This window comes from Mya arenaria, chromosome 1, assembly GCF_026914265.1.
Source record: "Mya arenaria isolate MELC-2E11 chromosome 1, ASM2691426v1".
NCBI lineage: Eukaryota > Metazoa > Mollusca > Bivalvia > Myida > Myidae > Mya > Mya arenaria.
In genome coordinates this window covers 11224436-11243797 of record NC_069122.1, presented here as the reverse complement: position 1 = coordinate 11243797, position 19362 = coordinate 11224436, and the positions used below count along the sequence as shown (strand labels likewise).

The 19362-nt window shown below is 34.3% G+C and overlaps 1 protein-coding gene across 9 annotated transcripts in view; it reads right to left on the bottom strand.

The window, feature by feature from the left end:
* Window positions 1-19362, bottom strand: part of LOC128204055 (plexin domain-containing protein 2-like) — an 86146-nt gene that overhangs the window by 54081 nt on the left and 12703 nt on the right. For all 9 annotated transcript variants that reach the window (XM_052905573.1, XM_052905425.1, XM_052905717.1 and 6 more), the window contains exons 2-3: window positions 2422-2567; window positions 1413-1532 (exon numbers count right to left, since the gene is read on the bottom strand). In XM_052905573.1, the coding sequence (XP_052761533.1) occupies window positions 1413-1532; window positions 2422-2567 (266 nt within the window). The remainder of the gene's footprint in view (window positions 1-1412; window positions 1533-2421; window positions 2568-19362) is intronic.

Genomic DNA, 19362 nt, shown 5'->3' with positions numbered 1-19362 from the left:
ATGACAAAGCCCTGACAACATGATCTTTGATAGACTGATAAATATTCGTGACACTGCGAATGATGACAAGCCCTGACAACATGATCTTTGATAGACTGATAAATATGTGTGACACTGCAGATGATGACAAAGCCCTGACAACATGATCTTTGATAGACTGATAAATATGTGTGACACTGCAGATGATGACAAAGCCCTGACAACATGATCTTTGATAGACTGATAAATATGTGTGACACTGCAGATGATGACAAGCCCTGACAACATGATCTTTGATAGATTGATAAATATGTGTGCAACTGCAGATGATGACAAGCCCTGACAACATGATCTTTGATAGACTGATAAATATGTGTGACACTGCAGATGATGACAAGCCCTGACAACATGATCTTTGATAGACTGATAAATATGTGTGCAACTGCAGATGATGACAAGCCCTGACAACATGATCTTTGATAGACTGATAAATATGTGTGCGACTGCAGATGATGACAAGCCCTGACAACATGATCTTTGATAGACTGATAAATATGTGTGCAATTGCAGATGATGACAAGCCCTGACAACATGATCTTTGATAGACTGATAAATATGTGTGCGACTGCAGATGATGACAAGCCCTGACAACATGATCTTTGATAGACTGATAAATATGTGTGCGACTGCAGATGATGACAAGCCCTGACAACATGATCTTTGATAGACTGATAAATATGTGTGACACTGCGGATGATGACAAAGCCCTGACAACATGATTCCTGATAGACGGACAAATATGTGTGACACTGCGGATGATGACAAAGCCCTGACAACATGATCTTTGATAGACTGATAAATATGTGTGACACTGCGGATGATGACAAAGCCCTGACAACATGATTCCTGATAGACGGACAAATATGTGTGACACTGCAGATGATGACAAGCCCTGACAACATGATCTTTGATAGACTGATAAATATGTGTGACACTGCGGATGATGACAAAGCCCTGACAACATGATTCCTGATAGACTGATAAATATGTGTGACACTGCGGATGATGACAAAGCCCTGACAACATGATCTTTGATAGACAGACAAATATGTGTGACACTGCAGATGATGACAAATCCTGCCAAAATGATTCCTTCCGATAAACTGATAAATACCTGTGAGACCAGGGACAATGACAAAGCTCTTTCAACAACATGATCCCTGATAGACTGATAGCTATGTGTCTGCCGTGCTGCAGGCGACTTAAAAAAAACTGAACTACATGCTTGTATGTACTTATAATACATTATTATTTATAATATAAAACAGAATGTAAGGCCACACCAATTAAACATTTGTTTTATGGACTTTCAGATATTTTGCTGATAAGCCCCGTTTGTAATTAATGAATGCCAAGTCACTTCCTATACCCACCACTGCTGTTCGATGACTGTCCGAAAGTGTGGTGTGGCCAACTTGGTCCAACAATTCTACCCAGTAGCTGTCCGCCATCTCACGAAGAAGCATCGTTGATCTGTAGTAGGTATGGTCATCCTAAAATCCATAACAGAAGGTTACACACTACTGATATTGTGCTTAATATTATGTGAAATAAGTATGTTTCCACTGATAAATAATTAAACTAGACCAAAGCAGTCCTCCATTGAAATGCAAGCAAAAGTTACAAGTGGTAGATGTTAGTCCAGTCGCAGGACAAATTGTGTGACTATCAGTACATATTTACATAAAATTTGCCTAGTCTTTGTATAGATATAATTTGACGTTTATATTGTATAACACGCAAGGAGTTATGATGTTATTGTTTGTATCAAAATTGCACTCTGATTGGATTAGCACAACGTCATTTAACCAATGATATACGATGTTACAAAAATTAGCTATTATTTTATAAAGCTTCATTTCTTTCAGAACAAATACTCAATTGCAGAAAATACTACTATTTTTTTTTGTAATGAATAATCATTTAAAATATAGGTCTATGTATTGATCCAATTATTTCTCACATAGATGCTGTCTTAATGCAGTAGGGCATTTTAATGAGTAAATGACCAAGAAGCGCTAGCACACTTCATTGAATCCGCTCCCATGTTCTACTGAATTCATACAGCATAAACACAAGAAAAAAATTGTATCAGGACCTGAGGCTTGAATATCACAGGTCAAGTCATGCGACTGGTCCCATTTTTTGCTGAAATTTACTGACAGGAGATTAGAAGTTGTACCACTTTCTAAAGGACCTTAACTCACAACCTCTAAAGCAAGGACTGTAGCTACCAAATTTTCCTTCAGACAGAGCACATACCTTGCCTAAAAAATTTTTCATATCAGAAACTATACAGGAATGCAAGGACTAATCTTGCATTCTGCTTTTAATGCATAGGTCGGGGAGGTGGGGTGACTCTGGCTTAAGCAGGGTACTCACATGCATAATATTGTAGTCCAGAAGATTGGGTGCAGTAGTCGTATCCCCTTGTGCTGGAGCATCACCAGACTGTCTCCGATGCCTTTCCTCCAACGATATCACAGACGCATCTTTTAATGATACTGAGTCTATACTGTACGATATATCTGAAAATACAGAAGCATCTTGTAATGATACGGATTTTATACTAAGGCTGTATCTAAAAACACATTAAGGATTTGAATGTTGAGCTTTGCTTTCATCCAATATGGTTTCCTTTGCCCCTTACATCCCAATTTTTATTGAGTCACCTAGACTATAACCCTGTTACTTATAATATATGATTTCTACAAAGTTCTATATTTGATGCATTATCAGGTATTTATTAGTAATTTTTAGCCCTAAAAAAGGACCAATTTGCTTGATGACATAAAATATGAAGAGTGTTTAAGGTTCAAAAGGGGTCATCTAGGGAAGGTTCACCCAATGGGTGATGACATCTTATGCAAAAATGTTTCATTTGAAACGAAACAAATGCTTGCAAAACAGCTGTTAACTCAATTAATATAGAAATAGAAGATGTTACTTAAAGCCCTCAGTATGTCCTTTAAAATTTGCATGCTCTATTTTTTTTCTCATTCAATAAACACATTTTGCAATCACTTAAATTAGCCTATTTCCGTAAGGCCATAAAGAAAAATCATTTTTAAAGCTTCCATCGAGATCTTCCAAATACAACATACTTAAATTGCCAGCAAATGAAAAATCGTCAAATTTTCTTCATTCAGATATCAGATGCAGTTGTTCAGATTTTCAATTAAAAGATATAATAAATTACATCATATTTAGGTATTTCATTAACTACATGAAACACATACATCACTCGCTCAGACCTTCTTATCAAACTCATTACAACAATTATCAACAAGAGATGTTTGCAAACGTTCCGCCCCACCCCCCCACTCCCCCCAAGGGCCATGTTGTCAAGAATATTTGGACAATTGAATGAAATTTGCATGGACAAAAAAGACAGGTGATATGTCATTGACAATGGATATGCCTTTGAGGTAGTTTTAAGATTATGACCATTCAAAGTGTGAAGATATAGCAGGTACATTTTTAACTCATGTTCATATGATGACTGATATATGCATCAACATGTATCCTCTTAGCAGCAGGGAATCATAAATATGACATAATTTTAATGACCAATCTGTGTGGTGACCTTGACCTTTGATCCAATGAACCTAAGGTTCAAAAGGGGTCATCTACTGGTCAGGGCCGACTTCCAAGTCAAGATTGAGGGCCATTGGTGCAGGCATTGTTGAGTTATCACTCGAACAACCTTTACGAATTCAAGATCCCTGAGACCTTTACCTTTGACCCCTTAAATCATTAGATTCATCTACTGGTCAGGCCCAGCCTGTTTGATGACTATAAGTCCAGGCATTGTTGAGGCCCAGAAAAGCCATGACAACTTTTTCATGTTAGAGGTCACAGTGACCCGATGAACCCTTAAATCAATAGGAGTCATCTACTGGTCAAGCCTATCCTTCATGTCAAGTTTGATGACAATACGTCCAGGAATTGTCTAGTTATCACTCAGACAAGCTGTGGTCTACCGACAGACAGACAGACGAACAGTCACACCTACCAACCAACGGGCATGTGCAAAGCAATATTTTCCTTCTTCTTCTAAGGGGGGATAAATATTAAAGGAGGCAGGACTAAGTCAAGGTAAAAAAGGTGTGTTTTTTTTAATATATATTTGCAATACCCCCCCCCCCCCCTCCACTCTCCCAATTCCCATCCTCTAATACAAAAAAATCACAACCAATTTTCTTGTAATTCTTAGAGTCTTTAGGAAAACAATAAGCGTGAATTGACATTCTGGCTTCCAACAATCTTGTCACCATGAGAGAACAATTATTGACCAGGCATTATTTTACATAAAAGAATTATGGAATGAACAAGCTATAAATCATATTGAAGTAAGCGTTTTACCTTTGTAATGGACATTGAGTGTTTCTATTTTTGAAAAATCAATTCCAACAAGCTGGGAATAAGTTATTAACAAGTTTTTGTCTGGTTGTTTTCTTTGGAGATATTATTTTGCCTTCAAAGAATAGAGTAATCGAACATTTTAGACAGAGAAAGCATGCTGATGATTTACTTAATATTTTCTTTCATATTTTAAATCAGAACAAGGCAGTCCAAAGGACGGCTATATCCCCCGCCCTTGTTTTTTAGTATATTTTGTTTTTCTTGCAACCTGACTGGTACGTCGAATCTGACCAAAAATGTGCACAACCACTGGTCAAGAGGTGGAATATAGGAAATACACGTTGTTTGATCGGTAACCTAAATTATCTTTGATATATGGACATATTATAAAACGATATTTTTAAAGTTATTCATATTGTGTGTAGTGTAGGTAAGATCAATGTCAAGGTTATTTTGGCTAAAAAGAAAGGAAAATGAGTCCTTGATTTATAACATCGATGAAATAGCAAGCCTTAAGTATTTTCGATAAAGTAATGTGGTAATCCATCAATACATAAGTAAGTTATAGCGCGGACACGAGCATGTTTACTCTGACCTTTAAATGTCTCGTGTGACCTTGACCTTTGAGGTATGGACCCGGGTCAAGGTCACTGCACATTGTCTCAATGAGGACATTATTTGTACCAAGAAATATGGTAATCCATCAATGCATATGTAATTAGTTATAGCTCGGACATGAGTATGTGTACTCTGACCTTTAAATGTCTCATGTGACATCAAGTTCTAACCCTGACTAGATATGTTATGGACAGACAGACAGACAAACGGCCGGCCGGACATTCGTGTGTGCGGACAGACTGACAGATGGACGAAGTGCATTCCTATAATCCCCTTCCCACTATTGGTGGGGGATTAATTACTGTCAATTTTGTTACAGAAAAATTGCGTTTACAGTATATATATTCAAGAACTAGCACCTATTTATATTAAGAGTCAATAAATTCAAGTTAAGCACAAATTAGCATAATGCACTGCTATTCATTTATTATACTTTTAATAAGGATATCATTGATATTTAATATTCAATCATAGATATGTATTGGTTTATAATTTTAAAAGAAAATCGATCAACTTTGTAATCATGGTCTGTTAGCAAACATGATATACATGCATGTTGATTAGCTGACAGATTTCTTTACCCCTGGCATCACTACCATCCTTGAATTGTAATCATGGTTGAAGCCATCGTGATTCACGCATAACGATTGAATGAGTGAATGCTAAACCCCCGGCTACTACCGTCCTCTAATTGAAATCATGGTCAAAGCAATCATGATTCACGCACAACAATAGGCTGGCCAATTGCTATAACCCTGGCTACGACTGTCCCCTAATTGTAATCATAGTCAGATTAATCGTGAATCATGCAGTACAATAAGCTGACCGAATGCTATAACCCTAGCTACAACCCGTCCCCCTAATTGTAATCATGGTCAGAGTGATCATGATTAATGCACAATGATAACCTGACCGAATGCTATAACCCTGGCTACAAGTACAACCTGTCCCCTAATTGTAATCATGGTCAAAGCAATCAAATTGATACATACTTATAAATCTATACAATGACCGACTGCTATACCCTTAACTACCACTGCCCCTAATTGGATTTCATCACGCAGAGAGGCTATTGATCATACTTAACAAGGCGTGAACTACTGAGTTCTTTAACTGTGGTCTTCTACAGCCCAGATGAGGAAAAATATTTCCAGTGATATTCTTAAGACAATTTGCAAGCGGTCATTTTCAATCAATATAATAACACAGCTCAAATGACCGTCTGTTGGATATAATTGGACAATGTTTTGAATCTGATATACTCACAGTTTGTTTTCTGTTTTCCAAAAAGCAACAAACAAGGTGAAATGGCAAACAAAACATCAAATTTAGTATTATAACTTTGATCATATTATGAGCTATGGTTGGTTTTGTATTTAATTGCTATTTGAGGCCAGTTTAACTTATGGTCCTTGATGTATATGTAGGAATTATCTCTTGGAATGTTATCAGGTAGTCAGGTGACCCAAAGGGTATCCAGGGGGCTTACTTAAAAAGACATCTCTGAACTTTAGTTGATTTCCTAAAATTTTCAAAATCAAATTCAAAGAAAAGTGTTATTTTTTAACATCAAAGTTTGTGCATATAATATATTTCAATGAAAATTTAGTATTTCAGAAATTATGAAGTAGGTATCACAGGAGTGTAGTGAGATACGGATATAAAGACAATCACTTCAGTTAGGAAATAGCTGTTTAGAAAAAGTGCCCCAGACCTTTTAACCCTTTAGCGCATGTATATGAGATAGGCTGACATTTAAACACTAACTGACAGGAGTGCTGCGTGGCAAATGACAACATTTGTCTTTTGTTGTTTTTAAGGTCAACAAGGGACATAACCCAATAATACTTTAAGCCAGAGTTATGAACCTTGCTGTACATATATGTATTGTCTATGAAAACAATTGTGAATATCTTGAATGTTTATTTGAGTTAAAAATATTGGCCTAATGGTTTATGTTTTTGCACTACTTAAGACACCAACACTGATCACACCGAGGTTTATAAACATGATATCTCGACTTTTTCTTCAGACACTTGCTATTAAATGTCTCAAAATAAGCTTAAAGTTTACAATAGCACCAATTTCCTGTCCTACATAGTTCTATTCCAGTCCTGTCATGAACACAGAACACAGACTTTCCCACTCTCTGCATGAACTGTTAGAATTTCTTGACAAAACTTGTTTTAATGATTCTAATTACAAGTATCGAAGCATACATTTGTATCTCAAGTTACTAGAAATAATCAATTACCTTCATGTTCAAATCTGCAGAAGTAATAACATTCTTGTCAATGTTGCGTGTTTATAGTTCATTTTATAGAGATTCTTTCATTTCTTATAAAAGGACACCCATTAAACAGTTTCAATTTTGTAATATTATATCTTCTACATTTTTTGACTACATATAATTATTTCTTGGTAATTAACTTTTAAAGGTCAAAGCACTGTTATATAAGCTATCATAAAATCCTAGAGAATAATTTTTTTGTCCCTTATGAATAAAACACTGAAAAATACAATGAAATTAGAGACACAAAGCAATTAGGGCTAAAATGACAATGAACTATAGTCACTGTAAACATAATATTATTACTTTTACCATTATATATTTTTCAACGATTGTGAAGGAAGCTACGATAGCTTATACTAAGTCACTCTCGTTGGCACGATGTTGCGCAAGAGTGTGGTCTTGTGTTGTGAGGGTAACCGGAGTACACGGAGAAAAACCCACTTGTCCCGCTTGGTGACCACTAACCAAACTCACATACGCCCAAGCCGGGAATTGAACCTTAAAGGTCGCCTTTGTGAGAAGCGATTGCGCTAACCACTGCGCTAACCGGACAATGACAGGGTTGTGGTAAACATAATATTCAGGGCTTCCATTAAGAATTTGAATCTGGAAGTATGAACTCCCTGTCCATCAAATTTGGAAGTTTTTCACTGAAATGTGGAAGTTTAGGTCTCCTGAATAAGATATCTTTTTCAACTATTTTTCAATTAGTATAAAAAATCAAATAATTTGCAACATTAACTTGCCAAATTCACATACTTATACTATAATGATTCATCTTTCTTAAAGACTGATTGAAATTGTGACCTTAAAATTATTATTGAACCCAGGTTTTGATATTTTGAACTTCCAAGCTTTCAACTTTGGAAGTTTACTTAAAAATTATGGAAGTTTTTGTACTTCCAAGGAATCAATTTTGGAAGTTTTAACCCATTTCTAGGGAGTAAATACTTCCAAACTTCCTTTAACGGAAGCCCTCAGATATTACTGACATCAAATGCACAAATACAAACCAACCATACCCTGATCAAAACTGAATGATGGGTTTATACCATCATGTTCAAACAAAAAATAAAATTTTATAAACAAGAGCATCACGGGGGAAGGTTAATCCTCAACTGTGTTGGTGGTATTTTTAATCAAACAAGGGGCGTAACTAAATAATGATCAAAGCCAGAGTTATGGGCCTTGCTGAACATGTGTGGATTGTCTCTGGAAACAGGTGTACCAAGTCTCATTTCATTATATGTGTCAGTTAACTTCTGTTAACTACTTATAATGACAGGCTTAAGGATATAGGCAAGGTTAGAGCATGCTCTGAGATGCCCTGCCAACATAATGCAGACAAAGACACCATGGCAATCACATCCCCGTGACTCCATTTTTCGAAGCTAAAAATGATAATGTTTTGAAGCAACTGTTTATTCATATGTCCACCAGCCCTCACAATTTGTGTGAAAATATTTACTAAAAAGTACTATTCCGTTTTCTTTCTTGCTGAAAATGATTATTTTTTACAATTATACTATCCAACTACAAAAAAAATGCTTCCGACGGCTTAAAAGTTTCATTGCCTTGTCACCCAACTTTGTATTCCCTTAAGTGCGTTCAGAGAACAGAACTTTTTTTGATCTGACTGCAATTTCTCCTCAGCTCTTCTGGGGCTTTATAAGCACTAGACCAGAATACATCACCATTCTGGCATAACCAACTCAATGCGTAATCAAAACTCTTCACAATAGAGATTGTACCAGAGAAAAATAAGGTTGGTCAACTTGCATCACAGCAATCATTTATCACTGTTGTTTATTGTTTGAGAAAGAGGTTTCAACATATGATAATTGTCAATCCGGAAAAATAGCTGTGAGGTGGTCTGTTTGTCGGTATGAGGGATTCATGCCCAAACAAGGGGAAAGCGGCTTAGACTGCTTTTCAAATAATTTCCTAAGTTATTTATATATATATATACATATATTTATATATAAATTCATTTGAAGGTACTGATCAAATCCCTCTGTTTTCAGCAAATCTGAATGTCCGCATGAAAATCTAGTGAGTCCTTACAAATGAATAGTCTGAAGTTCCATTAAAGTTCTCATTTTGATGTCAAGATTTAAGTTTGAACTTTAATGGACTCGCTCATGTTTTTGGATCAAAATTTAAGTTTTCCCTGTTATACATCCCCTTTTATATTGAAGTTGGTTTTAGTGGGGTGCGAACCCAAGCCGGTAAAATATTATAGAAAACAGATGCCTTAACCACTATGTCACCAGGACTTATACATAAGAGATGTATATTTTGACCTTTTAACAATACATTGATAACATGATATGATAATGTCAATCAACCAATCACATAAAAACGAAACGCTTATAGCCATTATTAACGCTAATAAAAACTGTCTTGCCTTCAAAAACAATATTTGAACAAATTGGTACATGTATCTTAGTTTTAATACTCTTAATTATTTGCCACACTTTATTTCTCTCATCATACAAAAGAATTTCCTTTTACAAAAACATGACAGAGTCTTTGTAGTAGCTATTTAGAGTAGTTCATGCAATTATATATTTGACGTCGTCAGCGAAAATGTCGTCAGGGAAATGTCTGAAACATTGTTACATTTTAAATTAAGCAAGGTGAAATTTAACTTGCCTCACAAGCAGGCAAACATATCTATTTGACATGTTTTCAAAAAAGGTCCATTAATTTCATGTTACACATTGTTTTATGTTTGTTTTATAATACAATGTCTAATGGTTAAAAGTTGTTTTTTGTTGGTAACGTCAATACCTTAAAAAACAAGACTCATTTCCGCAGACAACATCACATATTGTTTTCATAATGAAACATTTGCAATCAGTTAAATTGATGAAAACTTGAATTAATGATAAATAATAGCTCATCATATTTCATCAAAATGTGACAGATAATGCGCCATTGTGCCAAAAAGCCTTTCAGTAACGTACGGTATTACAAATTGAATGATTTATAAGGCTTGGATTTAGAACATTCTGTTAAATTATTGAAATATATATATATCTGTCCATAAAATATTTGTTCATAAAATTAAAAGTGACACTCTTATTCAAAATCAATACATATACATACACATGTATATTTAAACAACATAAATTTTGACTGATAACCCTTTTACTACTTACTAAATGATGCATTTATGGAAAATATTAAATACTGATAACAATCTTGATTGTTACCGTGTGTTTAATCGCTAAAAACGCAAAAATATTAAAGGATTGGTGAATGCAAGTTTTACTGTGATTTACTGTTATACCATGTTTTCTTCACCTTTCTTTCAAATTAAACTCGGTATCATTCAGAAGAAGCATTGTTTTTGACATTTATTCATTCTTTTTGGTATTTTTAAACAATTGTATCAATTGTAGTAAATCTTATTAAAATCTAATAAAAGTAAAATAACTCAATATGCATGAAGACTGTTGCCAACATAAACACAGTAAACGACTCTCTTTAATACCGATTGGTACTACTTGTTTTGACACAGTCATCAGACATGCCAGCTTGAATTTAGATCTAAGAATTCTCAAAAGAACGTTGATCACAGCCAGGGCATCACGCGGTTTACCCCTGATTGCTGTAATATTCCACGGACAAGTCCTTTAATTCAATCGGCAGAATATGAGCAATAAATCATGAATAACAATCATTCTGTATTGGTCCCGGGATTCAGAGACAGAAAAGGGAAAATATGTTTGACATTTCTTATTATGGTATTCACAACAAGAACAATACTTAAAGGGAAGTATCCTTGATTGACATCCCTTCTATATTTAAAGGAAACATGTCTTTAAATATAACATAGTTTTCATTGTTAAATGCTCAAGCTCCATTTTTTGTTTTAATTTCATTTATTGATAATAACTTTCAGCACACATTGTTGGCCATGTTTACATTTTATTACAATATAAACAAGGAAAACATTTTGATTAAGTTTCATGAATATTTGACCATGTATAATGCTTCTAGTTTGTTCCAAAGATTTGACCGAGTGACCTAGTTTTTGACCCCATGTGACCCACTTTTACAAGTGGTGGAGATTTGATCAAGGGGAACATTCTGACCAAGTTTGAACATTTTCTGATCAATGTCTACCAAGATATGGTTCCGGACGGAAAGACGGACTAACCGACGGAATGACGGACAGACAGTTAACGCCAAAACAATATCCCCCTCTCGAAACCTTTGATTCGGCGGGGGATAAAAAGCAATAAAATAATTTTCTTCAGGGAGTACCCCAAACCCCACTAACAACATTTTAAACCAAGGAGGGGGCGCATGTCTTATAAGCTTACACCCCTTTGTAACACCCTCTGACGTCAAATCCTGGATCTGCCCCTCGCTAATCCTTGAGACTGTCATAATTCCTTTAAAGGCAAAGCTCCTTTTCGTTACAAAAAAAAGGGGACAGTCTCATGGATTGAATGTGTTTCATTCATTTCTAATGATCATGACCCAGGGATATTTCCGTGTAAACAACGCCAATATTACAGGTAAAAGTCGTTGCCATTTGAACTGAATACTTGTTACAAATAGTTTCATGTTTCGAGGCTCCAGGAGGTCGAAATTTGGCATTCGGTAGAATTCATATTATTTTTATTTCCCAGGACTCATATTAATTTTAATGATAATAACAATACACTTTTCCAATATTTATGGGTGGGACACCTTAAAGTGAATTTTTCCTTAATGACGTTGTGTGATCATAAGATTAAGTCATGCAAGTCTGACTTCTGCAATGTTGGTCCGGACCTAGACAGCCGATGTCAGTTTTCTGTAATTTCCAGACATTTACATTACAATATATATAAATTAATTTAGTTCTATGCCCCCTGTAATAAATCATTCTTCATATAGGTCAATATAATTGTCTTCCCAATTTCAGACATACAGACTCTGGGGGGGGGGGGGGGGGGGGGGGAAATAGTGCTGTGCAACAGTTTTGTAGTTGTTTTAAAACTCATTGCACATTATAGATTGAATATCTGTATACAAATAGATCTTATGTGGGTCTTCCATGAATTAAAACATCAGCATCGGCAATTGTTTAGACCTGGTTTATTCTTTAGATGGGGTCTAAATAAACAAAACATTTGGTTCGGGTTACCTGCAAAATAGGCGCTGACCCTACCACTTTTAAAGGCCGGAGTTGGTAAAATAAATAATCAAAAAATTGATATTTTGTTTAAAACTTTTAAAGCTTTAAACAGAAGATTTCTTCAAATATATTTCTATGATAGAAACATTCTTACATAAAGCCTTTGAAAAAAAAGCCTATCAACACTACCTGTTTTTTAAAAGGAATTTTAATTCACAGCTGTAACCCTAACCAAACCATTTATTTGTTTTGGCCTTGAATAAAGTTAGCCAAAATGTTTATTGATTGGTCAGTAATATCGAATCATTCCAGTTGACCAATCAAACTGTTTTTATTTGCAAACTACTAGAAAAAAAAGATAACAGTTACTGTATAAGGATGCAAAATGATAACCTATCCATGTATTATACATGTAGTTAGCCTATGGGTGCTCTTCGGTCAGTTGGCGACCATCTGAGACTCACCCAAGAAGAAATGAGTTTGATCCTCATCCAAGGTACTTTCTCATGGCCCCACAAGTGGATACTCCATAGCAAATCTATAAGATATTAGCTTTTGCCTCAATCAAGCTTTATTTTATGCATTCTAGTGGTTTATTGAAATACCATGTTGGATCATTTCTCAATAAACTCACAGTTTGAATCAGTGATCAGTTTATCGAAATATGATATCACCATTTTCTCAAATTTTACCTGTTTCGTTGTAAAAATGCTAACATAAACAGTCATACAATGCCAGGAAGGAAATGCAATGATTCATTTAATTTCATTTTCGGTATGATGTCATTTGGTTGAAATTTCATCTGTTTTCCTATTATAGATATCAATTTTGTTTTAGTCACATTATATTGAACATGAAATAAAAAGAAAAAAAATGTTTGTTTCAGGGTTAGGAATCAGGGCTTCTAAAAACCGGCAATTTGCCGGTCTGGACCGATTTTGACCAAGCCAGACCGATTTCAGTTTCAAAAAGTGTAAAAAAAATTGGTCCGAAATTTTCTCATTTTTTTTATAATTTTGGTCCAAAACGACTAAGACAGTAGAAATTGTAATACACAAACATTCTTGGGTCATTCACACATTCAAAATTACCCCCAATGAAGTGTCCTAGTTACAATCGGACCAATGCGACCAGCTGCTTTTTCCGCAACGCTGAACACTCGATATCTGTTAATTAGCAGACGCTTGCAATAGGTCCAATCGCGTGTATTGGTAGGTCGCAGAAGACACAATTAAACAAATTATGTGTTGATTATGTGTTTGCAGTTATCCCGATTAAGTTTTAAAATCGGTCCATATTTTCATATGGCAATATGCTATGTCGTCGTTGATCATTACATGATATATCCGTTTGTTGATTTCCAAACTGTTAAATTTAAATTGTAATAAAGAAGCATTGCTAGTTAAAAACGGTTTTAAAGATAAATGTAATTGTCATTGTTAATCCGCGGAAGCATTAAAATTCTGAATTAATTAACCTAATCATATAGGATATCAACAGCGACACGCTTGATTAACTACAGAGTCTGATAGCTGAGTGCGCTGCTTACATCATTTTAATTCACAGTTACTGTAATGAAAAATTCGTTGTCGATATCAAACTTATAGCTTGAAGCCCCGGTTATAAATCTAGATATATATTATTATACAAGATTATCAGTTAAATGTTGACCCGCTGTAGATGCATTAAGCAAATAAATCATAATACTGTTAATATTATCACTCTTTGTCGTCTTCCCGCCAGCCGCAGTTAATTTACGATCGCAGTCGTACTTGTAAGAAACGCCACAGAACTCGATGAGAATCTCATTCGAATTAAGCTTGTATCAATGACTATCTAAATCGTGGTTCTAGAGCCCTCTTACGAATTGCCACATCGCGAAAAAATATTGACAAAATACACGTCGCGAAAATGTGTGACATTTCTATATAATCGGACTTCGTTTTTTTTATTTAGAGGGGGGGTGATTTTTTTTGGGGGGCGAGGGGGGTTGTCACCGGGTCCGGACCGATTGAGGTTCCAAACTTTTAGAAGACCTGTTAGAATTTGCAATGTTATCACCTCGTGAACACTAAAAGTAAATATTTCACTCATGGCAAACCCATTCATAAAGTATTACTCCTGGTGCTGCATGCAGTAAGTGGATAATAATATTATCTTAAACCGAAACATTTATCCTCTATATAATTTCGACAATTTTAATTGTTAAAATAATTAAAATGTGGAAAACATTTAAATATCAGTAGCTGTAGTAATTTTAAGGCCTATAACAAAACTAAGTAAAAATAATTCCTCTCTTCATTGATTTTCCTCATTTTGTGAACTTTAAGTGCAATTTTGTTGTTACCTAATATAGAAATAAAAGTTGTTACAACAGTACTGCACTGAACCCTCCATCTTGAAAACTTACCCTTTAAGCTGACATAAAGGCTCCATTAAGATTGATAATTTCGTTTTCATGCTAACCATTACTGAAAAAATATGCTGGTGTAATCACATTACAGTACTACATGTACATGTAATGTACCTGGTGACCTCTGACTGCAGTCTCATGACCTTCTGACAAGAGGCTATTTACAACTAAATAATGACCATTTACACCAAGCAGTCTCCATCTTGCCCCTGGGCGCATGGTTAAATGTAACACATTGACGTTTGAACATGTACATGTTGCTGGGCGAACGAAAGACAGCTCTAACTGCATGAACTTGTAAGGTCATTAAGATCACTTTTAATTTCATATAAATTCCCTCCAATTGAGTACTTCTTATACAATGGCCCAATTTAAGAATAGCCATATAATTGTAGAAAAAGTGAAATTAGATAGGTCAACATTAAAGTCATTGAAATTGGACTAATCGAAAGTCTATTAGTTTTTATATTGGTATTCAGTAATGGTTATGAAGGTTGTTGGAATGTAACTTACAAAAAAATGGTTTGATGCCGGTGCCTTACATAACCATTTCTTTTGTGCAGTACATGTATGGACATACTTACAACTTTTAACTATTTAGTGTTCTACATTTTATGGTGATAACTACATTAGCAGGCCAGCCACTTTTTATATCTACTGATTCACCTGATTTATATAATAACGGGCTGAATGCCAATTTACAAAAATAAACGTATTGCCAAATTTGAAGGACTATTATTGCCTCCAAATTGGACAAAAAACATACGTTGACCACTAAAAAATTGTAAGGAGCATTATAATTGCTATATACATGTAACTATCAAGTTCAGATCAAGCTAAGCAAACATTTATTTACCAGTGCATATCTTATTGATTGCACACTAAAATGTTCTTCTTTTAACCATTGGATTATAAATGCAAAAAAATAATTTCTTTAACAATTAATGACCTTTAATTTATAATAATAAGACGTTGAACCGACAAACTTATATGGGTGATTACATGCAACACATTTTTATGGACACGGCCCAAAACGCCTAAAAGTGTTATGACGTACATTTTAAAGATTAATTTCATAATTCACAAAACATTAAACAACTAAAAGTCATGCAGATAATGAAGTAAACTTTGCTACATGCTTTGGGCCATAATAACTATAACTATTGTTGAATATGCTTCAGCGCGTCATGAGAATGATATATATACCTACAAAAAAGTGAAAATGTGGGTCAGAATAAACACCTTAAAGTCGAAAACAACTGCAATCACAAAGATGAAATTTTATGTGACAGAGTGCATTCTTTTCACATTCATTCCTATAACACTGTTGTTGTTTTTTCAAAATAAATGACAGATTTGGAAAATGAACATTGTTTTTTTTCTTTTGAGACTCTTTTCTTAGAATTGTAAAAAATATATGCATTTTAGAAAAAGACTCATTACATACTGTAAATGTCCTAATAAATGTGCATGACCTAAAAGTCAAACAAGGGTACTTTCATGGGCCTATTTTCTGATTCTGCGACATGAACAATGCTTATTATAAACTCAAAAAAGGCAATCAATTGGCGGCCATTTTAGAGCACCTTGAATAGTATTGGGTACGTTTTTTCCCTTTATGCATGACAATGTGATAAGTCATTCCTCATTCATGCCGAAATTTGTCCATTGAAATACACCTGCCAGGGTGTGTACACTGTGAGCTACAATGCAGCTTATACTGATAGGATTTTCAGTTTTTACACAAATTTTGCGGATTTTCAAAAGTTCCTGAATTGAATTCATGGTTCTAAAAAAGACAAGATTTTTTTTCACATCGGATAATCATAAGTTACAACACTAGCTATCCCCACGCCCTCATCAATTAAAAGGACATATACGGTATACATTATTTTACAGACCATGTTGTGTTGTCTTACTTTATATAGAAATATGAAATATTAACAGTTATTAGTGTGTTAGCATGTAGTTAACAAACTACTGGTGTCACATTCTGACATTTCTTACTGTTATGTACAATAACTTGAACAATAACCTATAACTCATCAAGTCCAGAAAAGAGATATTTAATGGTTACTTTTATGGGTTGAATTGTAGAAAACATAATAATATTGCAATGTGAAATACAAAACTGTAGCCAGCAATTTGAAGAAATATAAGAATAAAAAATATTGTTAAAAAGGACCAGGTAAAAAACTTTGCTTCCATGGAAATGAATTAAAATATCATAAATTACCATAACAAACAAGTATACATGTTTTTATATAATATATTAAAAGACATTGATCAGTAGCATTTAAAATATAACTGTTAGTTCCACGCATTTACATGAATTGGCTCCATCCCCCTGAAAACTTTCATTTTACTGAGCTTTCGAAATGTCACACTATAAAATTGTTGCACATTCCAATTAACCCTTTTAATCAAAAGTACTATTAAACATCTTATATGTGTACATATATAGGAAAAAGTATGTATATATATATAAGTATATTAAGGTATCAATTTAAAGTATAAAAAAAAGTCTCGTGTGACCTTAACCTTTGAGGTATGGACCCGGGTCAAGGTCACTGCACATTAAGGTCACAAGGTTAACATTCGTCTCAACAAAGACAACATAAGAAAGTTATAGCCCGGTCATGAAATTTTACGGACAGACAGACAGACTGACGGACAAAGTGCGTTCCTATTATCCCCTCCTATAAGGTGTTATCAGGGCTCAACTTGGGAGACATGGGCCCATGATTATATAAACCATGGAAATAGGTCGAGTCCAGTAATAGATATAATTAGAGGCACAAGGTACAAGGGCCCAAATAACACTGAGTGAGAAACAAAAATCATACAAATACTGCACACAGATTACACGAGCATCATTCAATCACATCATGAATGTTCTTAACCAAACTGATGTGAAATTCATTAAATTAAAAGATAATAAATCTGAAATGCCCAAGTTTCAGAAAACCTGTTGAATTGAAAAAAGACCTGTTTAAGGAAAGAAACATTTCCTCCCATTTTCTAGTTCAATCAACATTTAAAATGGCTGTAAGCTGCTCGGCTCTATTTGATTCAATAAAAGTTTTTGTTCCGACCAAATTAACGAGAAAGTTAATTTTCAAATTCAATTATATTTCTTCTGAAACATTACCAAATCCAAATTCTTTAAGAATCTTTGAAATATTAAAACAATGAAGCGAGCACAGCATGTCTAAATTCCACTGATTAAAGTTACCATTAATGTTCTTATTAACTAGCGTGCTCTGAAAAAAGACATTATTCATCGATCGAGCAGAACTTCAATATTCCTGTGTTTTTTTCTAGGGTTTTCAGAAATTGCGTCTTCTTTAGCCTTTCATATTAAATGTTAGAGTCATATAAAGTGTTAATAATGCACATATAAAAGGACTATAAAAACACATTACTTTTGTATTCCGAATAACGACTATAAAAATTAAGATTTTTTTCTTGTGTATTTCTGGGGCCTTAAAAAATGCTGCATTGACCCTCAGTCTAAACGCATTTAGATATAAATATACATACCCCCGGTTATACATAAAAATGAAGCCTAATTTTTCCCTGTTATAGTTTTTATTGAATTCATCCCGACCTCTTTAATGACAGCAAATAGAGTGATGTTTATCAATAACTTTTTAGATTTTTATACATCATCAATAATTTTTAACAAAAAAATCTTAAATCATTTTTATAATCAAAGGTTCATAAAACATCATACAGCCAGAATCAGACAAAATCATACTTGAAAAAAGTCCCCCTGCACATCTATCATGACAACTACGGTATAATTCCAGTTCCAAGACATGGAATAAAGATTGTAATAAAAATGCAAATAATGTTTTGATGAACGACAATGAGTTCATCTTCAAATCGCAACAGTTGTTTACGAATAAGACAATGGGGCAATCACATTTCTGCCATTATTTTCTTTGAAAATAAAGGAATACCAGAAAAACAATGGTACCAGTAATTCTGCGCCAAAATTTATGATAGGGCCAAAAAAATGGTTTGGTTAGGGTTTATACATCCTTTTTAAAAACAGGTTGGGTATGTATAGGTTTTAAGGCTTTTTTTGACTTTATAATGTAAGAATGTTTTTGTCATCATTGGAGAATTGTGGTAATAAAGTAATATTCTGTATAAAGCTGTTATTAAAGGTTTTAAACTACATATTGAAAACAATAAAACACTTGAAACTAAAAAAATTTATATTTTTTTTATCAACTGACTATAAAAACGGCAGGGTCAGAGCCTATTTGGTATGGTCGAGTAAACCAAACAAAATGTATTATTTTTAAGGCCTTAAAGCTGGCCACTGGATCATCTGTTTTAACAACTGTTTTATTTTTTGTCTTCAAACAAGCCAATTTATGCGAAAGTGCAAGAAAACCAGTGATATAAGACTCAGCTGACAAAACATCGGTTGCAGATTTTCATATTGAAGTTCAAAATGCATTTTTCTTTAACTGTTCGTAATGC